The sequence below is a fragment of the Gambusia affinis genome, linkage group LG10 (genome assembly GCF_019740435.1).
Source record: "Gambusia affinis linkage group LG10, SWU_Gaff_1.0, whole genome shotgun sequence".
Classification (NCBI taxonomy): domain Eukaryota; kingdom Metazoa; phylum Chordata; class Actinopteri; order Cyprinodontiformes; family Poeciliidae; genus Gambusia; species Gambusia affinis.
Genome location: NC_057877.1, coordinates 19,952,855 through 19,970,607, shown reverse-complemented (window position 1 = coordinate 19,970,607; position 17,753 = coordinate 19,952,855). Strand labels below are relative to the sequence as shown.

Here is a 17,753-nt window from a genome sequence, read left to right as displayed (position 1 = left end):
TTATTGGCTGTGATACTGGATCCACCAAGATTCAGTCAAATGCTCCCAGGATGCTCTCAGAATTTGGGAAAACTTCTCTTTTTCTTTTATAGTGCTTGGAAAAAACAAACTTTGACAGTAAGATAGTCCAACTCTTTTATTGGTCTAAAGGGTTTTTTTTGTTCAGATTATTGAAAAATGTTTTTGCTTGTATTTGCGTATTAATTATTCTGTATTGTGAAATTTTATGCAATTTTCTACCATCTTAACATGGTAATTCTTTTCTGTCACATCTGGATAAATTTTTTTGGAGCACCCAAGCACATTTTTACCTCCATGACCAAATTGTTTTGACGCATTTAACTGAGCTATTATTTTGTGTTTGCTCATACAGCTTATAATGTTAAAGCCCTTCAATAATTTGACTTTGCTGACCATCTACTCAGCTGAGAAGATGACTGGAAACATCCTTCATCATGACTTTAGTTTTAGCTAAACTTTTCATTTTTATATAACAGAGATGATCAGACCCTGCATCTCTCCTGATGCCACCAGGTTTATTTAGAAACCTGTGAAACATGTCAAATTTTCTAAAAGTGAATGATCTTATTCCAATAGTTTATAACGCCATAACTTTTCAACATAACCCACAGACGAAGCCACAGAATTTACAGAGTTAAACTGAAGTCATTCTTGTATTTTCCCGCTTTGATTATTTCTCTGCATCTCTTAGACCTTGAGCACAATCAATACTCTTATCAAACATTTGGGATCTGTCTCTTTCTGTAACATGAATATGTTTTGAAAAATATATACATATATTCTTCATGATGGCCGTCTAATGCTGAGTCCAGGCAGATTGAGAAATACGGAGAAAGATGAATCAAACCTGTTTCATTTAAAGTAAATATCTTCTGCTTATTTCAGGGTCAGATTGTGGGGACAGCAGCCTTAGCAGAGACCCAGGTTTCCTTCTTCCCAGCTACATGGGGCAGCTCATCTGATCCCAGCATGTTCCTGTACTGGGTCTCCTCTTGATGGGACGTCCCAGGAACACCTCAGCAGGTAGGCATGCTGAAGACATTCAGACACCTGAGACACCTCAACCAGTTCCTCTCCATATTTAGGATCAGCCGCTCTGCTCTGTGTCTCATCTATGTCTAAAGCAGAACTCATTTTGGGCACTTGTCTCTACGCAGAGCTATTGACCTTAGGTGAGGGTAGGAACGTGGATCCAACAGGAAATCAAGAGGTTTGAGTATCAGTTCTGAAAAACAAAAAAACAAAAGAGTTTTTATTTATATTTTGTTTTAAAAAAGATGGCATGTCAAAATATTTTCATTCTATTCTCAGAAATCTTTGGCAGAACTTTGTTTGGCATAATTATTGAACCTTTCTTGTAGTTGCTGAGCAGCTTTCTGCATATTTCCACATTAGTTTTGGCTTTCATGTTGAAAGACCTCCTTTCCATCAACCTAAGCTTTGCCTTTCTCTACAGATTCTCTATCACATTACAATAAGAACTCAAGCTGAGTCACTTTTAAATATTCATTACTTCTGGTCAGGAGAAACATGTTGGTAAGTTTAAAAGATGAGCTTAAACCTGTATCTGCCAGGGGTATGAATAATTTTTGGCTCATCTCTAGATGTTTCCTAATGATTGTTATGGAGATTTGCTGACTCCTCTCTGTTTTCTAGCAGTATTTACTTGGTTTCTCATCCAATCTTGTCTGTTCCAATTCTATTTTTTTTACAAAAAGATTTTCATTACTTTTACTAACTACACAGCACATACAGACAATATAAAGTTAGCAGTTATTTTAACAAAGTCATGTCTGACATACATAGCTCAACTTCTACTCATTTTTATAACCTGCATCTTGAACATTTTAGCTTCAACTATGTTACAGTTTGTTGTGGATTTAGAGTTAAATTTTTATGTATTTATTTGTTTTATTTGGTCATCTTCGGGTTTTTGTTTTTTTTCGTCCTCTGACAGCAGTAATTCTGATCGGTTTGTGTTGAGATTGTTATTTTATTTAGCAGAAACCTGTGAGTGCCGTCTTGCAGCCACTGGCTCCATTTAGAGAGGCTCCTGTGGGACATGCTCAGCTTTGAAAAGTTGTCACCCCGCGCAAAACGTAATCGACGTTTTTGATAAATCACCTGCGTGCTGTTAACACTCAATGGGGTATTAATAATTATTACTCTTGATCTGGTGATGGAGTTAGTGACCCAGGGGCCTGAAGCTCCACCTTCACTTAAGAGGGGGAGGGCGGCGGAGGTTCACCACAGCGGTCCCTACCCGACACACCGGGGAAAAGCAATTTGGCACCATTGGCGCTGCGACCCCCTGACTGAGCTGCGTACCCTGCCTCCACACTGAGCACACACACACACATTCACGCACACTGACATGCTGCATGCTGAGTGGACAAATTCAAACATGCTATCACAGGAGAAAATATGCCCAAACAGCAAATCTAAGCTTGTCCCATGCTTTGAAAATACAGTAATAAACCAACAAACAAACAAACAAACAAACAAATGAGACCGGAGGGATGATGTGCTGAAAACACTGAGGAAGAGGAGGGCTGTAAATCAAAGGAAATGGCATGCTTGTTACCTAAAAGTGGTAAATTAAGCGTTTCAACAATGCCTCAAAGGAGGAGTTCCCTCCAGGTCGCCAAGCTGAAAAGTTTAACCAGAAAACTAGCATCACTTACTGGAACGATTTATGTTTTCGATGCCTCTGTTTTATGGTCTTAATTTGCTTCCAATAATTCCTTCAAATTTGCTTCCAATAATTCCTTCAAAGATAATTGTGCTTGCCTTATATTATTTTCAGTTGAGCACTAGCAAATTTACTTAGTCAAGCTTTTAAGGAGGGGTCCAGTTCCTGCTGATTCCTTCAATCTGCCACTATCACTTCCCTTCATATTTCACTTCCTCTCTCTGTGTGTTTGTGTGAGCGCCAGTGATTCAGCAATCAGCCACTCATTGTTTCTCATTCACTTTTATAGGATCAAAAAAAGGCCACTCAGGCCTTTTTGTTTGTTTCACCAGTGGTTATGGCTGTGGTTTGTAGTATTATGAGCCATAAATACCAAACGGCCACAACACTGATATCAACAACCAAATGTTTTACTTCTTGGTCAGTACCAGAAAGCACTGACCTCTCTTGAATGCTCTCTGAGGGGGTTATGTAATGGAAATCCCTTTTCTCCTGGTTCTTTTTGAGTTGTGAAACCTTTACGCTGCAATGACAGAGATGCACATAAAGTCTTTGCTTTGATTGAAAATGATGTTTTGTTTGTTTTTGAGTCAAGCATTAGAGCTTTACTTTGTTTAGTATACAGATTATGTGAAGGGTTAAATGGCATTTCTGGGCAATTCAACAAGTTCTGCTTCAGCAAAACATAGAAACTCTTTATTATGCAACATTTTAGAACCATAAAAAAACATAATATTTTGATCTTTCTGATGTTAGTTCATCAATTATATTAAATAAATAATACAAATATGTAAGTCACTGCTGATTAGCTGCAAAGATATATCTAGTAGCCAAATTTTTACTTGAGTTAGAAAAATAAAGTGAATTGCTTTACACAAAAGGAATGAGCTGTAAAAAGTTAACTCCAAACACAAGGACGGTACTGAGTTTAATTCTGATGATGTCTTCTTTTCCTCTCATTTATCATCCGCTACATAGCCAGCATAGATTTAGCTTTCTATGATCCTCCCATTTCTCCTTTTTGCTTTGTGTTTTCTGCTTTCTAAGATAATAATTTAATAGTTCTTGTAGGGGGCTTTCTTCCGAAAGTCCAGGATCATTATTGCGTTATTCTTTTTTTTTTGTACCCCTCATGGGCGTCTTTTGTGGGCTCTAGTGTCCCTTATATAAAAGTAGGCTGACAGGAAAGGGGGAAGACATGCGGCAAGCGTCGCCGGGTCCGGGAATTGAACCCACAACAGCCGCATCGAGGACTCAGGGCTTCCAAACATGGGTTGTGCTATCCCCTATGCCACCACAGCACAACCCATTATTGTGTTATTCTTGATGGCGGAGCTGCTGCTCAATTGTTGTCACCTTCCCTCCTTCTTCTTGCCATGTAGTCTTGGTGCAGGATTTTGAGTAAAAACTGTGTCTATTGTTTGGAGGTTCTTTGTCCTGAAATCAGCAGGACTTTGAAATATTTTGTTATGGATGCCATAATGAAATATTTCAAAGTGGGATCAGGACACAATCTTGTGGCTTTTATGTGTTTTGTGAAATGATGGGGTTAAAGTCCATCTACCTCTGTCATGCCCTTGACTGCCATTTCATGGATATAGTTGCAGGTTTTATCTGCTGTAATGAGGGAGTTTCACTGGTTTATTGGTTGGAAAATGTTAAGCTGAAAAGCAAAGGTCTCTTTAAAGTAAATGTTTTGGAGACATTCAGGCTCCTGCCCAAGTTACTGGAATCTCTTTGTAACATTTATCCAGCTTGTCTGCTGTTCACATAAAATAATTTAGGTAGCCAACATGAAAATTTAATGATAATGCAGTACCACTCTCCCAAAATAAAGCTATGATTCTGTAATTGAGATCTTAGTTTAATGTGGTGAAGTAAATCTTTTGTGGATTTGGATTTAAAAGGACAGCTTGGGAGATATCCCTGTAACGATTAGGCACCAATCCTAATTTTTATTGTATATTTTTTCTCACTTTATCAATGAAGAAATACTTAAAAGTTTCACATGACAAGCTTTTTTGGAGTCTCTATATCTGTTATGTAGCACTATTATTTGTCATTCTAATTTATAGTATTCAACAAGCCTGTAGGAAGTACATACTGACATACTAATGTTTCTTTTTTCAATTGATGTTTTTCACTCAGTTGAATAATTTATATTCTCATGATGCTGCTGTTGGTCAGTCTGCGCAGTAATGCAGTGGAGAAGACTGTCCGCAGTGGCAGTGGAGGGTCAATCGGCAATCAATTATTCCACTCGGCCTGGCCTGGAGCCACACCACAGACTGGCTTTCTGCACTGAGAGCACATACACACAGTGCAAGACACTCTACTCACATTCACTCAGTCTTGACTGGACACACAGGCCACAGAACCCACAGGTTTAATGTAATGAGGAAGCCATCTTGGAAGGAAGCTCAGAAATGCACTTTTCAGTCCAGATTCTAAGTATTAACTATAAATGCCAGAGGAAAGTGCTTATGGTGTGTCTGAGCCTTGCATGTGGAACTGAACATCTGTATCAGTTAAACGGCACATTTTACTTCCTCGTTTTTATTTTAGCCCCCATGGGAGAACAGTTCTTGTCAAACAACTGATGACAAGAACTGTTCTTGTCATCAGAACAAAATGATTTACAGTGAGTCCTCCCGTCTCCCTGTAAACACAGGAGGACGTCTGAGATTTAATCGCCTAACCGGACATTTTTTAGTTTACAGTCAAAAATTCATTAGTAACATGAATTACACTGCACACTTTCATTTTGTCCCTTTTTATTGAAATACTGTATATTTGATATGTCTTAATGTTAAGACAAATTGGAACTGAAATCAAATTCTTTGTGTGCACAAACCAATGGAAAAAAGCTCATTCTGATCATCATGATTTTACCTTTGAACTTTTATGTATCTGTCTTTAAATGGTTACATTTCAAACTCAATCCCTTACTTGTAAAAGTCAAGATACACTTTAGAAATATGCACTTTCACAACTTTGTGTCTTTAAAAACAAAAATAAATGTGAGGAAGGTTGACAGTCTGTCCAAGTCGTCTTTTGCCTTTTGTCCATTGACCACTTGAGATAGATATGAGCTTTTCCATGAACCTCCAGCTGAGTTCAACAGTGGTTTCAGACTAGCATGCACCCATTCTTCATTAGCAAATAGCTCAAGCCGAGTCAGATTGGAAAAACATCAAGTTTTTTCTAAGGAAAACTTGCTTATCTCATTCCATTCATGGTCAACTTGGCACAGACTTCTCGTAATAGTTTGCTCCAATTCTGCTCCATTTCTCCTTATGGAACTGGGGTAGCTGAATAAAATGATGACTGAAAATGTGTTAGAAATACTTGTATTTCTTAGTGAATCTGAGGAACTGGTTTCAGCTACCAGTTGCTTTAGATGGTGCTAAAACTGCTTTGATTAGCCTTTGGTTTGACTCTCTGTGACAATTTCACAATGTTTCCTAAAGCAGAAATACATTTGGTTTATGCATATGTAAAATATTCACCACCAAAAACTACTCTACACAACCCCACCCCATAGTGAAGCATCCCTTACGGCTAGTTAAACAGTCAGGTTTTAGTAAAAAACAAAACAAAATCCAACACCACTTCCTGTCGTGCGTCATGTCCACACACATAAAGGACTGGGCAGGCAGTCATGTGGCAAACACACCACAGCTGCAAACTGAAGTGACTGAGGTGTCACTGAGCCTGACACACACAGTGAGGACACAGGCCTGGAGGCAGACACACACTGTCTTTACTGACACACTGTCTTTACTGACCAACTTGGAGTGTCTGTGTACTGATTGCTAACTGGGTTCTGTCATGTTTGTCTTGCTGAAAGAACACACAGTCAGGTTTGTGAAGACGTAAAAATAAAAAGAGCAACTTTACGTCTACTGAAGGTTTAACATCAGGAGATAAAGATCTGGCTGAGTCCCTTCTTATGTGATATTGCAAGCAAGACCAAATATCATAGCTAACAGAAGCCAAATTTCTGAAAAATCAACCAAATGCTTGACCAACATTTACAATTTGCTAAAAAAGCTACCCTTCTTGTTTACATAGGAATTTAATCAATCTGTTAGGAAAGAAAGTTAAACATTAAATAGATTTTTGCTACTCAACAATCTCTGGTTCTTGTCAGGTTTTCTTCATGATGCTGAGAGCATTTATATTTATACCTGGACTACAGGCAGATCAGTCAAGTAAAAGCACACATTGAACTTGATCAGATCTACTATACACACGTTCTGAAGACACTACATAAACATCAAAGTTTGCACATCAAAGTTTACATTCCTTGCAACTGTCTGAATGGTCTTTCTATTGGATTGTAGAACCAGATATTGTTCTTTTTCTGAAACAAAGACTCATTTGGGTGCAAAACCTTTTCCACTGTGTCTTTAATTAATTGCGATAATATCCAGAGATATCCTCCTTTTAGATCCAACACTGACATCCTCACTTCTAAGGAGTTAATCTGAGTATTCAGGGAGAAAAGGAAAAGTTACTTATTGGCATTTTGACTTTTAAATACATTTTACCTCTGACAGAAGGATCTGAAGTGTGTTGTTGACATCAAAACTTGCAAAGACTCAGCCAAATAATGCCAATGAAAACTAAACTAATTCAGTGAATTGTGGGGTTTTAATTGTGTGTTTATTTATTGGAAAAAATGCATTCCACATTTACTTTCACTTAAAGTAGTGAAACTTTGATTTCATTTGAAGTTGCTTATCTCATTCGGTTCATGCTTTCTGTGGTATAAGAAATAAAACTTTATTAGAAGTACTTATGTTAGAAATGACTTTTTTTGTGGAGCGTACTCCCTCAGTTTTATTGCTGGTATTTAGTTTCCAACTCAAATCCATAACCTAACTACTGAACATGTTATACTGACCTAACACCTTTTATGGCATAAGATAAATAAAATATTGTTAAGTTCCTTAAAACGTAAAGTATTTTTAAACTCAGGAAGTCTAATCTACTTTTTTTTCTTACCCTCAGGAGAAAGTAATTTATTATGTGACTTTGGTACGAGACTTTGGTTCATTCCCAGATATTTTGTTGTAGATTTTCTGCTGTGTTTGAGACCATCGTCCTGTTGATGTTTCAGTTTGAGCTCAGCCTCAGTTGCTGGACAGATGGCTCATATTTGACCAGAATACTTTGAGATACAGAGGAGTTCATGGTCCACTCAGTGACTGAAAAGTGCCAGATGACATATAACTGAAAAACAAGTCCAAATGATCATCACTCCACTATCATGCTTAACAGTCAGTATGCAAAATAAACAAGAATATTCCTCCAGACTTCTTGTGTTTCAATAGGATGGAACCTCAAAAAACTCATGCTTTCATGTATTCTTTGGAAATAAGAGAGTTTCAACCCAGAGTCAGCGAGTCTTTTTCTAATTGAGCAGTCTTTATCTTCAACATTTAACATACGAACTGAACATTTTTGCAATTTCTCTGAGCATTGCATAGCCTGATCTCGGGGTGAATTTTGCTGGTTTGCTGTTAATAAAATTGGTTCCTGATAAGCTTGGAAGTGTACTGAAATATATTCTACTTGTGAGAAACATTTTTTTCTTTAGTATGATGGACTCGAAGTTGATTAGAAATCTTCTTACAACCATTGCAGTTTAATGGGCCCCAACAATAGGTTCTTATGTCTTTCTGTCTTGACGTTGTGCTGACACACCAGCAAAATGCTAAAACTCCTGCTTTAATCGAGGTGATCACATCATCTATGTATAACTGAGCAAGTGTATTGATTGGCAGAACCTGGTGGCCCTTTTAAATTCATGAAACCATGAATTTGCTATGTCCTTTTTGTCATAGCAGGAATGTTCGGTTGGGAAACAGGTGCCACGAAAGGCAGCAGACGACTCTAATAAAGACAACTTCAACATCTACCATGTGTGAAATGTTGTGGTTAAAGTTTGCCAAAAGTTTTTCTCAAAGAAATAAAGAATAAGAATATTAGAGTGGGAGAAAACACATTGTGACTGTCAGTGAAACACAAAGCAGCAGTACAACGATGTCTTGCTTGTTTCTTGTGACTTTAACTGGGGTACATTCAAAGCTTTTGCCTTTTAAACGCTCGTCCTCATTTAGCATGTTTAATACGGCGCACAGGAGTTCTGCAGGAATACGAGGAAGAGGAGAAGTAAAGAGAATGAAGAAGTGACTGCGGTGAAGGAGTGCAGAGTCAGCGGTGCCAACGGCATACGGAGGAGACGGAGCGCCCAAACTGTCATGGCAGCCCCTGTTGGGTGACAGAGCCGTCACAGTTTGAGAACAGGAGGCAGAAACAGAGAAAAAGTAAAGGAAGTTAGCAGAAAAGAGAAGCTTCTTGTCTGACATGTTGCCTTTTTATTTAGAGCTATTTTTTGTGGTAAAAGATGTTGGCAGTTTGGGGCCAGCTGTGCTGTTCCTCTGAGTGAGAATCCTTCTACCTTTGCTGCTATTGATGCGGTCGTCACTGCTGTTTTTAAGAGACGTATCGTTCTTATTGACTGTTGGTTCACAGTTTCACTCAAGTGAGAGTTATAGCTCAGATTCTCTTCCGGTTGGAGTTTGTCTGAGAACATAGCTCGAGGTGTTCACAGTAAGGAGCGTTTTCTTTTTCCTGATTAAGCACTTTCAACACAGTTGTTTGAAAAGGTTTCTACTATTAAATGTTCTCCTGAGAATTGTTGTGACATTTAATATGGCATTTTGTTGCTCAAGTCCTGCTATGAAGACCTGCTCCTGGATAAAGGACCTGTTCTGACTGACAGTAAAGCTTCAGGCTGTACAGTAATTATCCATTCTTTGCACCTGCTCTATCTCAGCAGGAGGTCTGGTGCTACCAGGACAACATGGCCATGAATCACCATCGGCTATTCAACCACTGACTGATCTAACATTCATGTTTTGAAGCTGGAGAACCAAAGTAAGCACAGTGTGAATGTTTACTTCCAAAATATGGTTCTTATGTACAACTTTCTATACAGAGATATACAAGCAATGACACAGATGTATATTAAATTGAAACAAAAAAAGAAACACTCAAATAATAAAATTAGCAATACAATCATCACTGATAAAAACTCTGTAAGGCATTTACAAAACAATTCATAATTAAACAAATTGTCCATCAGAATAAAGATAAAACAATTACATGTACAAAATGTAACACATCGTAAATGTTGTGCTGGTATGGCAGTTTAAAATCTCTACAATTCAAGTATTATTCCACAAAATAAAAACAAATGAGTCTTTAACCTGAAAACATCATTCAAAAGTTCACTCTAGCTTTCCTTTAGAACAGATTATTACCACACAGGTGAGGATCCCTGACGTTGAGAAATAATATTACTTAGTTCCAACCCTCCAGGACTGGAGTTGCCCTACAAATTGTCCCGCATCCCTGAGCAAATATTGAAGACTCTGAGGACAGCGGCCTCTTCAGTAGCTTCATACCACCAAAAGCATCGAAACTTTTTCTAGACATTAGTGTCATATATGGAGTTTCTGAAAGCTGCTATTCTACTTTTTCAATAATTCTAACAAAATAGGGAGCTTAGACATAACAAGATATACAAAAAGCTGATGAATGTAAAGTCTTTTGTTTTTTTAACATTGCAAAAAATAACATTTTTAAAAATACTGAGACTTGACCTGAGACAAGGGAGTCAAGAATTATTGATAAAATTGAAATCCCGTCACATGAGATGTGCTAAACCATTAGGAACATAATAATATCTAAAGAATATGATTATTTGGATTTATACCATAGATTAAATTTAAATTTATAAACTTTTTGAGTCCCAACTTTTTACAAAATAACAGCAGCAGAAATTTATGATCAGTTGCCTAAAATAGCAATAACACAAAGTCACTTAAACAGGACCAAAGTACTGTTCTAATAAATTTTTAAGTGCTTTATTTCTCTTTAAATATTTATTGTTGAAATATGTTTTATTGTGATGACTTTTGTTATTTACACACATTTCTTCATTCATAATGACTTTTGGAAGCACAGATCAATAGGACTTGGAGAAACCAGGATTAACTAATTGAGAACTGTTTTCATACTGACAAATTGTACTGTACAAAGTATCAACAACAGAGCAGCAGAAGCAAATTTATATAAAAAAAATTCCCACTGAATAAAATGACAGAAAATTTTTAAACTGAGGTTTTGCAACTTCAGAAGACAATTCAGTTGTTTTAAAGCTTTTTGCACATTGTTACCAGGAGTTTTATTAACTGTGGAGGAGCGTCTGCTTCTCTTTCTCCCTTACTACCTCACCTATATATTCACATTGACACCACAACCTGCTGTCCTGCTTGGTTCGCATCAGTGTGAGCAGCAGCCGGACACATGTTAGTAGTCCTCCTTCCTCCTCCTGCAGGTGTGGGTCAGGTAGGCCTCCATGAATAAGTCATTCTCTGCAGTCCACTCACCCAGGCCTGTTTATGTCAATTAAAATTGCATGACCTTTATTAAGATTTAAGGACAAACTTTGAGTCGTGCTTCTGTTCCCTTTCAGCGAAATGCAAAGTTTGAGTTATATGTCAAATTTCCACTTGTTTATGGGATGTTATTAACAGATCTGCACCGTCAGAGCTGAAAGGATGTTCGGTTTAAAAAAAAAAAAGAAAAGCTTTGCTGAGGCAGGACCGTAACACTGAGGGGAGGTGGGGGTCTCAAATACATGTTACACAGCAGAAAATATTTGGAAATGAGATAAAATTATTTAAATTTCCTTGTACTTTCTTGCTTTCACTTCTTGGATTGAGCCAAAAGGAGAAGTTATTAAGTAATTTTGCTCAAACAGAAAAATGGTAGTTCCTTTCCAGCACTGACCCTTCACATTTAGTTTAACTGAGTCAGCTTCAAGCATCTGCAGACTCACAATGTTTCAAAGCTTTTGTCTCCAAACTGTGATAATAAATCTTTGTTCTGGGCCAAATTAGTGTTTCTGATATGTAAGCGTGCCCAGTCCTCGGACTCTTTTTTTCCCACAGTTTCAGCTAAACTGTCTATAGAAGCAATAATTTAAACAAAACATCTTATCTTTCCATAATTTTAAATTATCTAAAGCTTCTAAGTAGTAGAGGAAAAATGAAACGTCATGCTGAATGATGGAAAACATATATATATATATTTTAAATCTTGTGATAACTTCACACTACATAAGCAGGGTCACACTCTTTTCTTGTGGAGGTGCTCACGTTTATTTTCTAGAACAAGCTTTACACTCAACATGTCTTACAGTCTGCTTCTTTTCCTGCTTCGCAGCTGAAACTAAACTCACAACTCCCTCTGGTGGTCTGGAGTAATAACAAGTTAACATGGACAGAAACTAAATCAATATACTACATTCCTCCCCCTTTAAGATTCAACTCAGTCAGTGAAATTACATAAGAACTAACCTTCCAATTATTATTTTTTTTTTTACTTACATTGAAATAACATATATATAATTTTTTTTTTTACGTGGAAGGAAAATCAACCATTGGGTTCAAGTATCCTCTAATGTAAGAAAAACTATCCACACACAAAATCACTCAAGTACGGGGGAGTCTTCCTTTGGCGTTCAGAGCGGCGTAGTACAGGAGGTGGATCGGCCCTCCGTTGGTTGTCCACATCTGGCACACTTTCCGTAGGAAGTAGAACTGGGGCCGTGCCGGCAGGATCCACCACCACTCTTTCTCCAGAAAATGGCGCCCCCGAGACTGATGACCAACGCCACTCCTTCCTCCGGACTCTGAAGAGCACACCTTGCTTCCATTCCATCCATCTCCTTCTGTATCACATGTCGTTTCCTGACTTGATCCACATGACGCCGCACAACACGTCCATCTCCCATCTGTACGGTGTAAGACACTGGACCAGTGCTCCCCACAATGATAGCAGGCACCCACGTCGGACCATGACTATAATTTCGGACGTATACATCAGCGCCGGGAGAAAAACTCCTCCACTTACTGTGGGCATCATGATATTCCTTCTGTTTAGCTTGTTTCTTACATACTTTCGCTTTGATGTCCGGCAGCAGGAGATCCAGTGTAGAACGCAATCTCCTCGACATCAGTAGCTCAGCAGGTGACAAGCCTGTGGTACTTTGTGGTGTGATTCTATAGTTAAACAGGAATCTTGCCAACCTTGTTTCCAAAGTGTCCCCTTTTACTTTCTTGAGGCCTTGTTTCAAAATCTGAACAGCCCTTTCCCCAGGCCATTTGATGCGGGTGAAAAGGTGCAGACGTAACATGCTGTATTCCATTCTGTTTACAGAACAGTTCAAACTCCTGACTCTTGAAGCATGTGCCGTTGTCCGAAACAAGCATCTGGGGTAAACCATGTGTGCTGAAACACTGTCTGAGTTTCTCTATGGTCACCTGACTTGTTGCAGTGTTTGTGGGATACACATCAATCCACTTTGAAGGCCCACCACAACAAGAAACATCTTGCCTGAAAGAGGGCCGGCGTAATCCACGTGCAATCTACTCCAGGGTGACTCTGGCCACTCCCAAGGGTGTAGGGGTGCTGCTGCTGGAGCCTTCCTATTTTCCTGACAAGTGTGGCAGGATTGTACTTCCCTCTCTATGTCAGCATCCATTCCTGGCCACCACATGTAGGAACGTGCCAAACCCTTCATCCTTGAGATTCCAGGATGCATACTATGCAGTTGCTTCAAAAGAGTAGACCTTCCTTTCTGTGGAATCACCACTCTGGCACCCCACAGGACACATCCATCTTCAACGCTCAACTCCAACCTTCTCTGACTGTAAGCCTTGAACTGAATGTCCACTTTATTAGGCCAACCTTTAAGACACCAAGCCCGCACTTGTGACAGTATTAGATCCTTAGCCGTCCATTGCTGTATTTGAGATGTTTTGATGGGTGGATTATCCATCACATCCAGCATGAAAACTTGTCCTGAATCCTCCTCGTCATCCATCTGTGGTAGTGGCAGGCGGCTCAAGGCGTCTGCGTTGGCTTGATCTTTACCTGGTTTATATACAATTTTGTACTCATATGCTCCTAACAAGCTAGACCACCTTTGCACTCTTGGCGATCCCATCTGTGGCTTAGCTTCATGAAAGAGAGAGATCAGAGGCTTATGGTCAGTATAGATTGTGAATTTACGACCATAAATGTACTTGTGAAATCGCTTGATCCCAAATATGATGGCTAAACCCTCCTTGTCGAGCTGCGAGTAACGCTTTTCTGCTGGTGTCAATGTCCTTGAGACAAACCCTAAAGGTCTCTCACTTCCATCTTCCATCACATGCATAACACGGCTCCCACTCCGTATGGTGAGGCGTCACATGCAAGCACACCAAGTCCTTGTCTGCAGAGTAATGACACAGTACTTTGGCTGATTTCAGCAGCTGTTTAGCTAAGCTGAATGCTTCCTGCTGTTCCTTATTCCAAGACCACGGAACTCCTTTCCTCAGCAGCTGATGTAACGGTGCCAAACGTGTGGCAAGGTTAGGAAGGAACTTGTTATAGTAGTTTAAAAGACCCAAAAAAGCTTTCAGTTCAGTCACTGTAGTAGGAGGTGGAGCTTCCTCAATAGCTCTCACTTTGCTTTGTACTGGGTGCAAACCTTCTGATTCTGTGACCCAGGTATTCCACCTGCTCCTGCAAAAATACACATTTATTCCTATGAAGTCGCAGTCCAGCTTTCTTCAGCCTTTTTAAGACTTCATCCAGTGTTTTCAGGTGTTCTCTGGTGTCACTTCCAGTCAGCAATATGTCATCCAAATAGACTACAACATTTGGTAGACCTTGCAACAAGCTTTCCATGGTTCTTTGGAAAATAGCTGGGGCTGATGACACTCCAAAAGGTAACCTGTTATAAGTGAACAGGCCACGATGTGTGTTTATAGTCAGGTATTTCTTGGAGTCCTCATCCATTACTATCTGCTGATAAGCATGACTCAAGTCAAGCTTAGTGAACAGTTTGCCTTCAGTTAGAGCATTGAAAAGGTCTTCAACGCGGGGAATTGGGTATTGTTCCAGTGACGATGCATTGTTTACTGTTAATTTATAATCACCACAAATTCTGACAGAGCCATCCGGCTTCAGAACGGGAACAATGGGCGCTGCCCACTCTGTCTTTACTGGAGTTATAATATCCTCCTTTAGAAGTCGTTCTATCTCCTCCTCCACCTTAGTCCTCATTGCATATTGGACTGAACGAGGTTTGTAAAATTTAGGATGGGCGTCTGCCGAAACTCGAATGGTTGCATGCACACCTCTTAACAGTCCTAACTCTTCTTTAAAAACCTCTTCGTGTTGTAAGAGAACGTCCTGTAAGGCCTGTGCCTCTGTTTTCACGTGTTTAATCTCATCCCACTTTAGCTTTAATTCTTTCAGCCATCCTCTGCCTAACAGATTTGAGCCAGTCCCTTTCACCACCACTAGGGGAAGCGTTTTCTTCTGGTTCGTATAGTGCACTTCAACCTGGGCCACACCCAAAACTGTAATTTTCTCCCCACTGTATGATTTAAGAGAGAGTTTACTTTGTTCTATCTGTGGTCGACTGTGTGCAGGCCACAACTCCCGAAACTGGGTTTCATTCATCAAACTGACACTACAGCCTGTGTCAATTTCAAACTTCACTCTTTTCCCATTTACTTCCACTTTCACCTCAAAAGGCTCAACTCTCTGGATAGAAGTCCCAGTTGTTAAACAGGCTAGAGTGAAAGCCTCTTCCTCTTGATTTAACATACTGTCATCATCCTGCTTGTCACATACCTTGTGTGATCTGTAGAAACGTCCTTGGCGTCCTTTGACGTGCTCCTTTTTCATATGACTGGACTCTCTTTATTTTTATTCCTGGATCTGCAGGCCTTGGCAATATGTCCAAGCTTTCCACAACCGTGACATGTGGCGTCTTTAAATCTACATTCGCCAGCACTGTGTGTGGTAACATCGGTAACACACACTCTCCGTCTTTTTCCAATCGGTTTTCCGTCCGTGTCCCTCCGCCACCATGCTGTGACACGCTGCCGACTGGTGCAAGTCCGAAACGTTCTTATTCGCTGCTTCTTCAGCCACAGCAATCTGAAATGCAGTTTCAAATGTCAGGTCGCTCGTCGACAATAGGCGTCTTTGAATCCTGTCGTCAGCAATCCCGCACACCAAACGGTCTCTCAACCTCCGGTCCAGTGTAGCTCCAAAGTTGCAATCTTGAGCCAGGCGTCTGAGCTCTGCCACATAAGCACTAACGGACTCAGCGGGTTGACGGGAACGAGAGTCAAACTTATATCTCTGCACAATCTCACTCGGTTTCGGATTAAAATGCTCTTTCATCCGTGTAACCAACTGACTGTACGTTTTCGAGCTGGGCTTGTCCGGGCTCACGAGGTTCCTCATTAGCTTATACGTGGCTGGTCCCACCACACTAATAAGCACAGCCCTCTGCTTATCACCGTCGTCGATGCCATTTGCCTCAAAAAACTGTTCCAAAATCTCACAGTATTCTTCCCAAGTCTGTTCTTTAGCATCAAATGCTGACAGAGTGCCTATCATTGCGCTCATCGCGGCCTACCGAAGTACTTCTGTCGGAAATTTCTCCGCTCCGTGTGCGACCCTCTGACAACGTGCTTCTTCTCACGTCTTCCGTCACGGAAAAAAAAAAAACAGGTGCCTCCTGATAGCAGCCAGTATCCTCGTCGCCAATATGTGATAACTTCACACTACATAAGCAGGGTCACACTCTTTTCTTGTGGAGGTGCTCACGTTTATTTTCTAGAACAAGCTTTACACTCAACATGTCTTACAGTCTGCTTCTTTTCCTGCTTCGCAGCTGAAACTAAACTCACAACTCCCTCTGGTGGTCTGGAGTAATAACAAGTTAACATGGACAGAAACTAAATCAATATACTACAAATCTGCTACACCAAACTGGTGCAGTTATATCACAAGCATGTCAACATCAAACTTTCACAAAGCATGACTCAGCAAAAATGACAATAGGAAAATAATAGTAATCTCCTTTTTTTAGTTTTGTTGAGAAATAAGAAAAGACATATCCCAAGGTATAAAAAATATTTATCATGTCTTCCTGTAAACAATCTATATAATAATTTATATACTATAGACTAATTACAGACAACAATTTGTTTAATATAGTTAATGAACAGTGGGCATGCCCATTTAGCTCTATGGTTTTCTAAATGACAAAACCAATCTCAACCAATTAACTCAAGGTGTATTATGTCAGAGAGCAGATTTTAAAAATATCAACTATTAGATTCATAATGGAGTGAGTTGATTTTAATAACCATGACTAAACAAAAAAACTAAGAATGAAGAAAAACCTGACATTTTCTCTTGCATTTCTGGAAGGACAAGTTCAGTTTCTCAGTTTCCTATTAAAATACCAGATAACTGGAATGCATATAACAAATCAAAAACAATAAATTATTTTTCAAAATGCCTTCAGCCTTTAATGTAGCATATGAACTGTACAATTCAAGTAAGGACAAACAAAACCTGTTAGAAGAAACATATAAATAAATAATGCAGCCGACGCTCTTCAGGGGACCCCACAGACATTCTCACCCCACAGGTGAGGACGACTCAGAGAACTGACAGTGAACGCAGGACTTGTTGTGCTGTAGTTATACTCCTAGATCCAGATTTATGGAGAATACAGGAGTTGTTCTCACATGAGCCTCATCTGGAACTTTGACCATTGAGGTTTTATTCATGTAAAATCTTTGTTTTAAGTGAGTAGTAAGTGCAGTCTTGTGTAATCGAACAGCTAATATATATAAATATATATAGAAGAAGAGCTGCTGGTTAGAGAGACTTAGTACCTGCTTTTGCTTTTGGACTTTGATGAGTCAGCTGTATCACTTTTTAGCTTGATGCAAGGAAGACACTGACTGCTCATAATTACTCAGCCTAATCTTAAAGGAGTATAGTTTTCATTAATCAAAGATTTTGACTACACTCAGAATCGATTTGTTTGTTTTATTTGCTGTAAAACGATGCATTGATACTGATTTCACCCTCA

The 17,753-nt window shown here is 39.4% G+C and overlaps 1 protein-coding gene and 1 pseudogene across 1 annotated transcript; both read right to left on the bottom strand.

Moving 5' to 3' along the window:
• Positions 1 to 12,314: 12,314 nt before the first annotated feature.
• On the bottom strand, positions 12,315 to 14,908 carry LOC122838929 (annotated as a pseudogene).
• A 723-nt stretch (positions 14,909 to 15,631) lies between these two features.
• LOC122838928 lies at positions 15,632 to 16,603 on the bottom strand. The gene has a single exon (XM_044129977.1). It carries the CDS (start codon positions 16,268 to 16,270, stop codon positions 15,632 to 15,634), a length of 639 nt encoding a protein of 212 aa, XP_043985912.1. The 5' UTR covers positions 16,271 to 16,603.
• Positions 16,604 to 17,753: the final 1,150 nt, after the last annotated feature.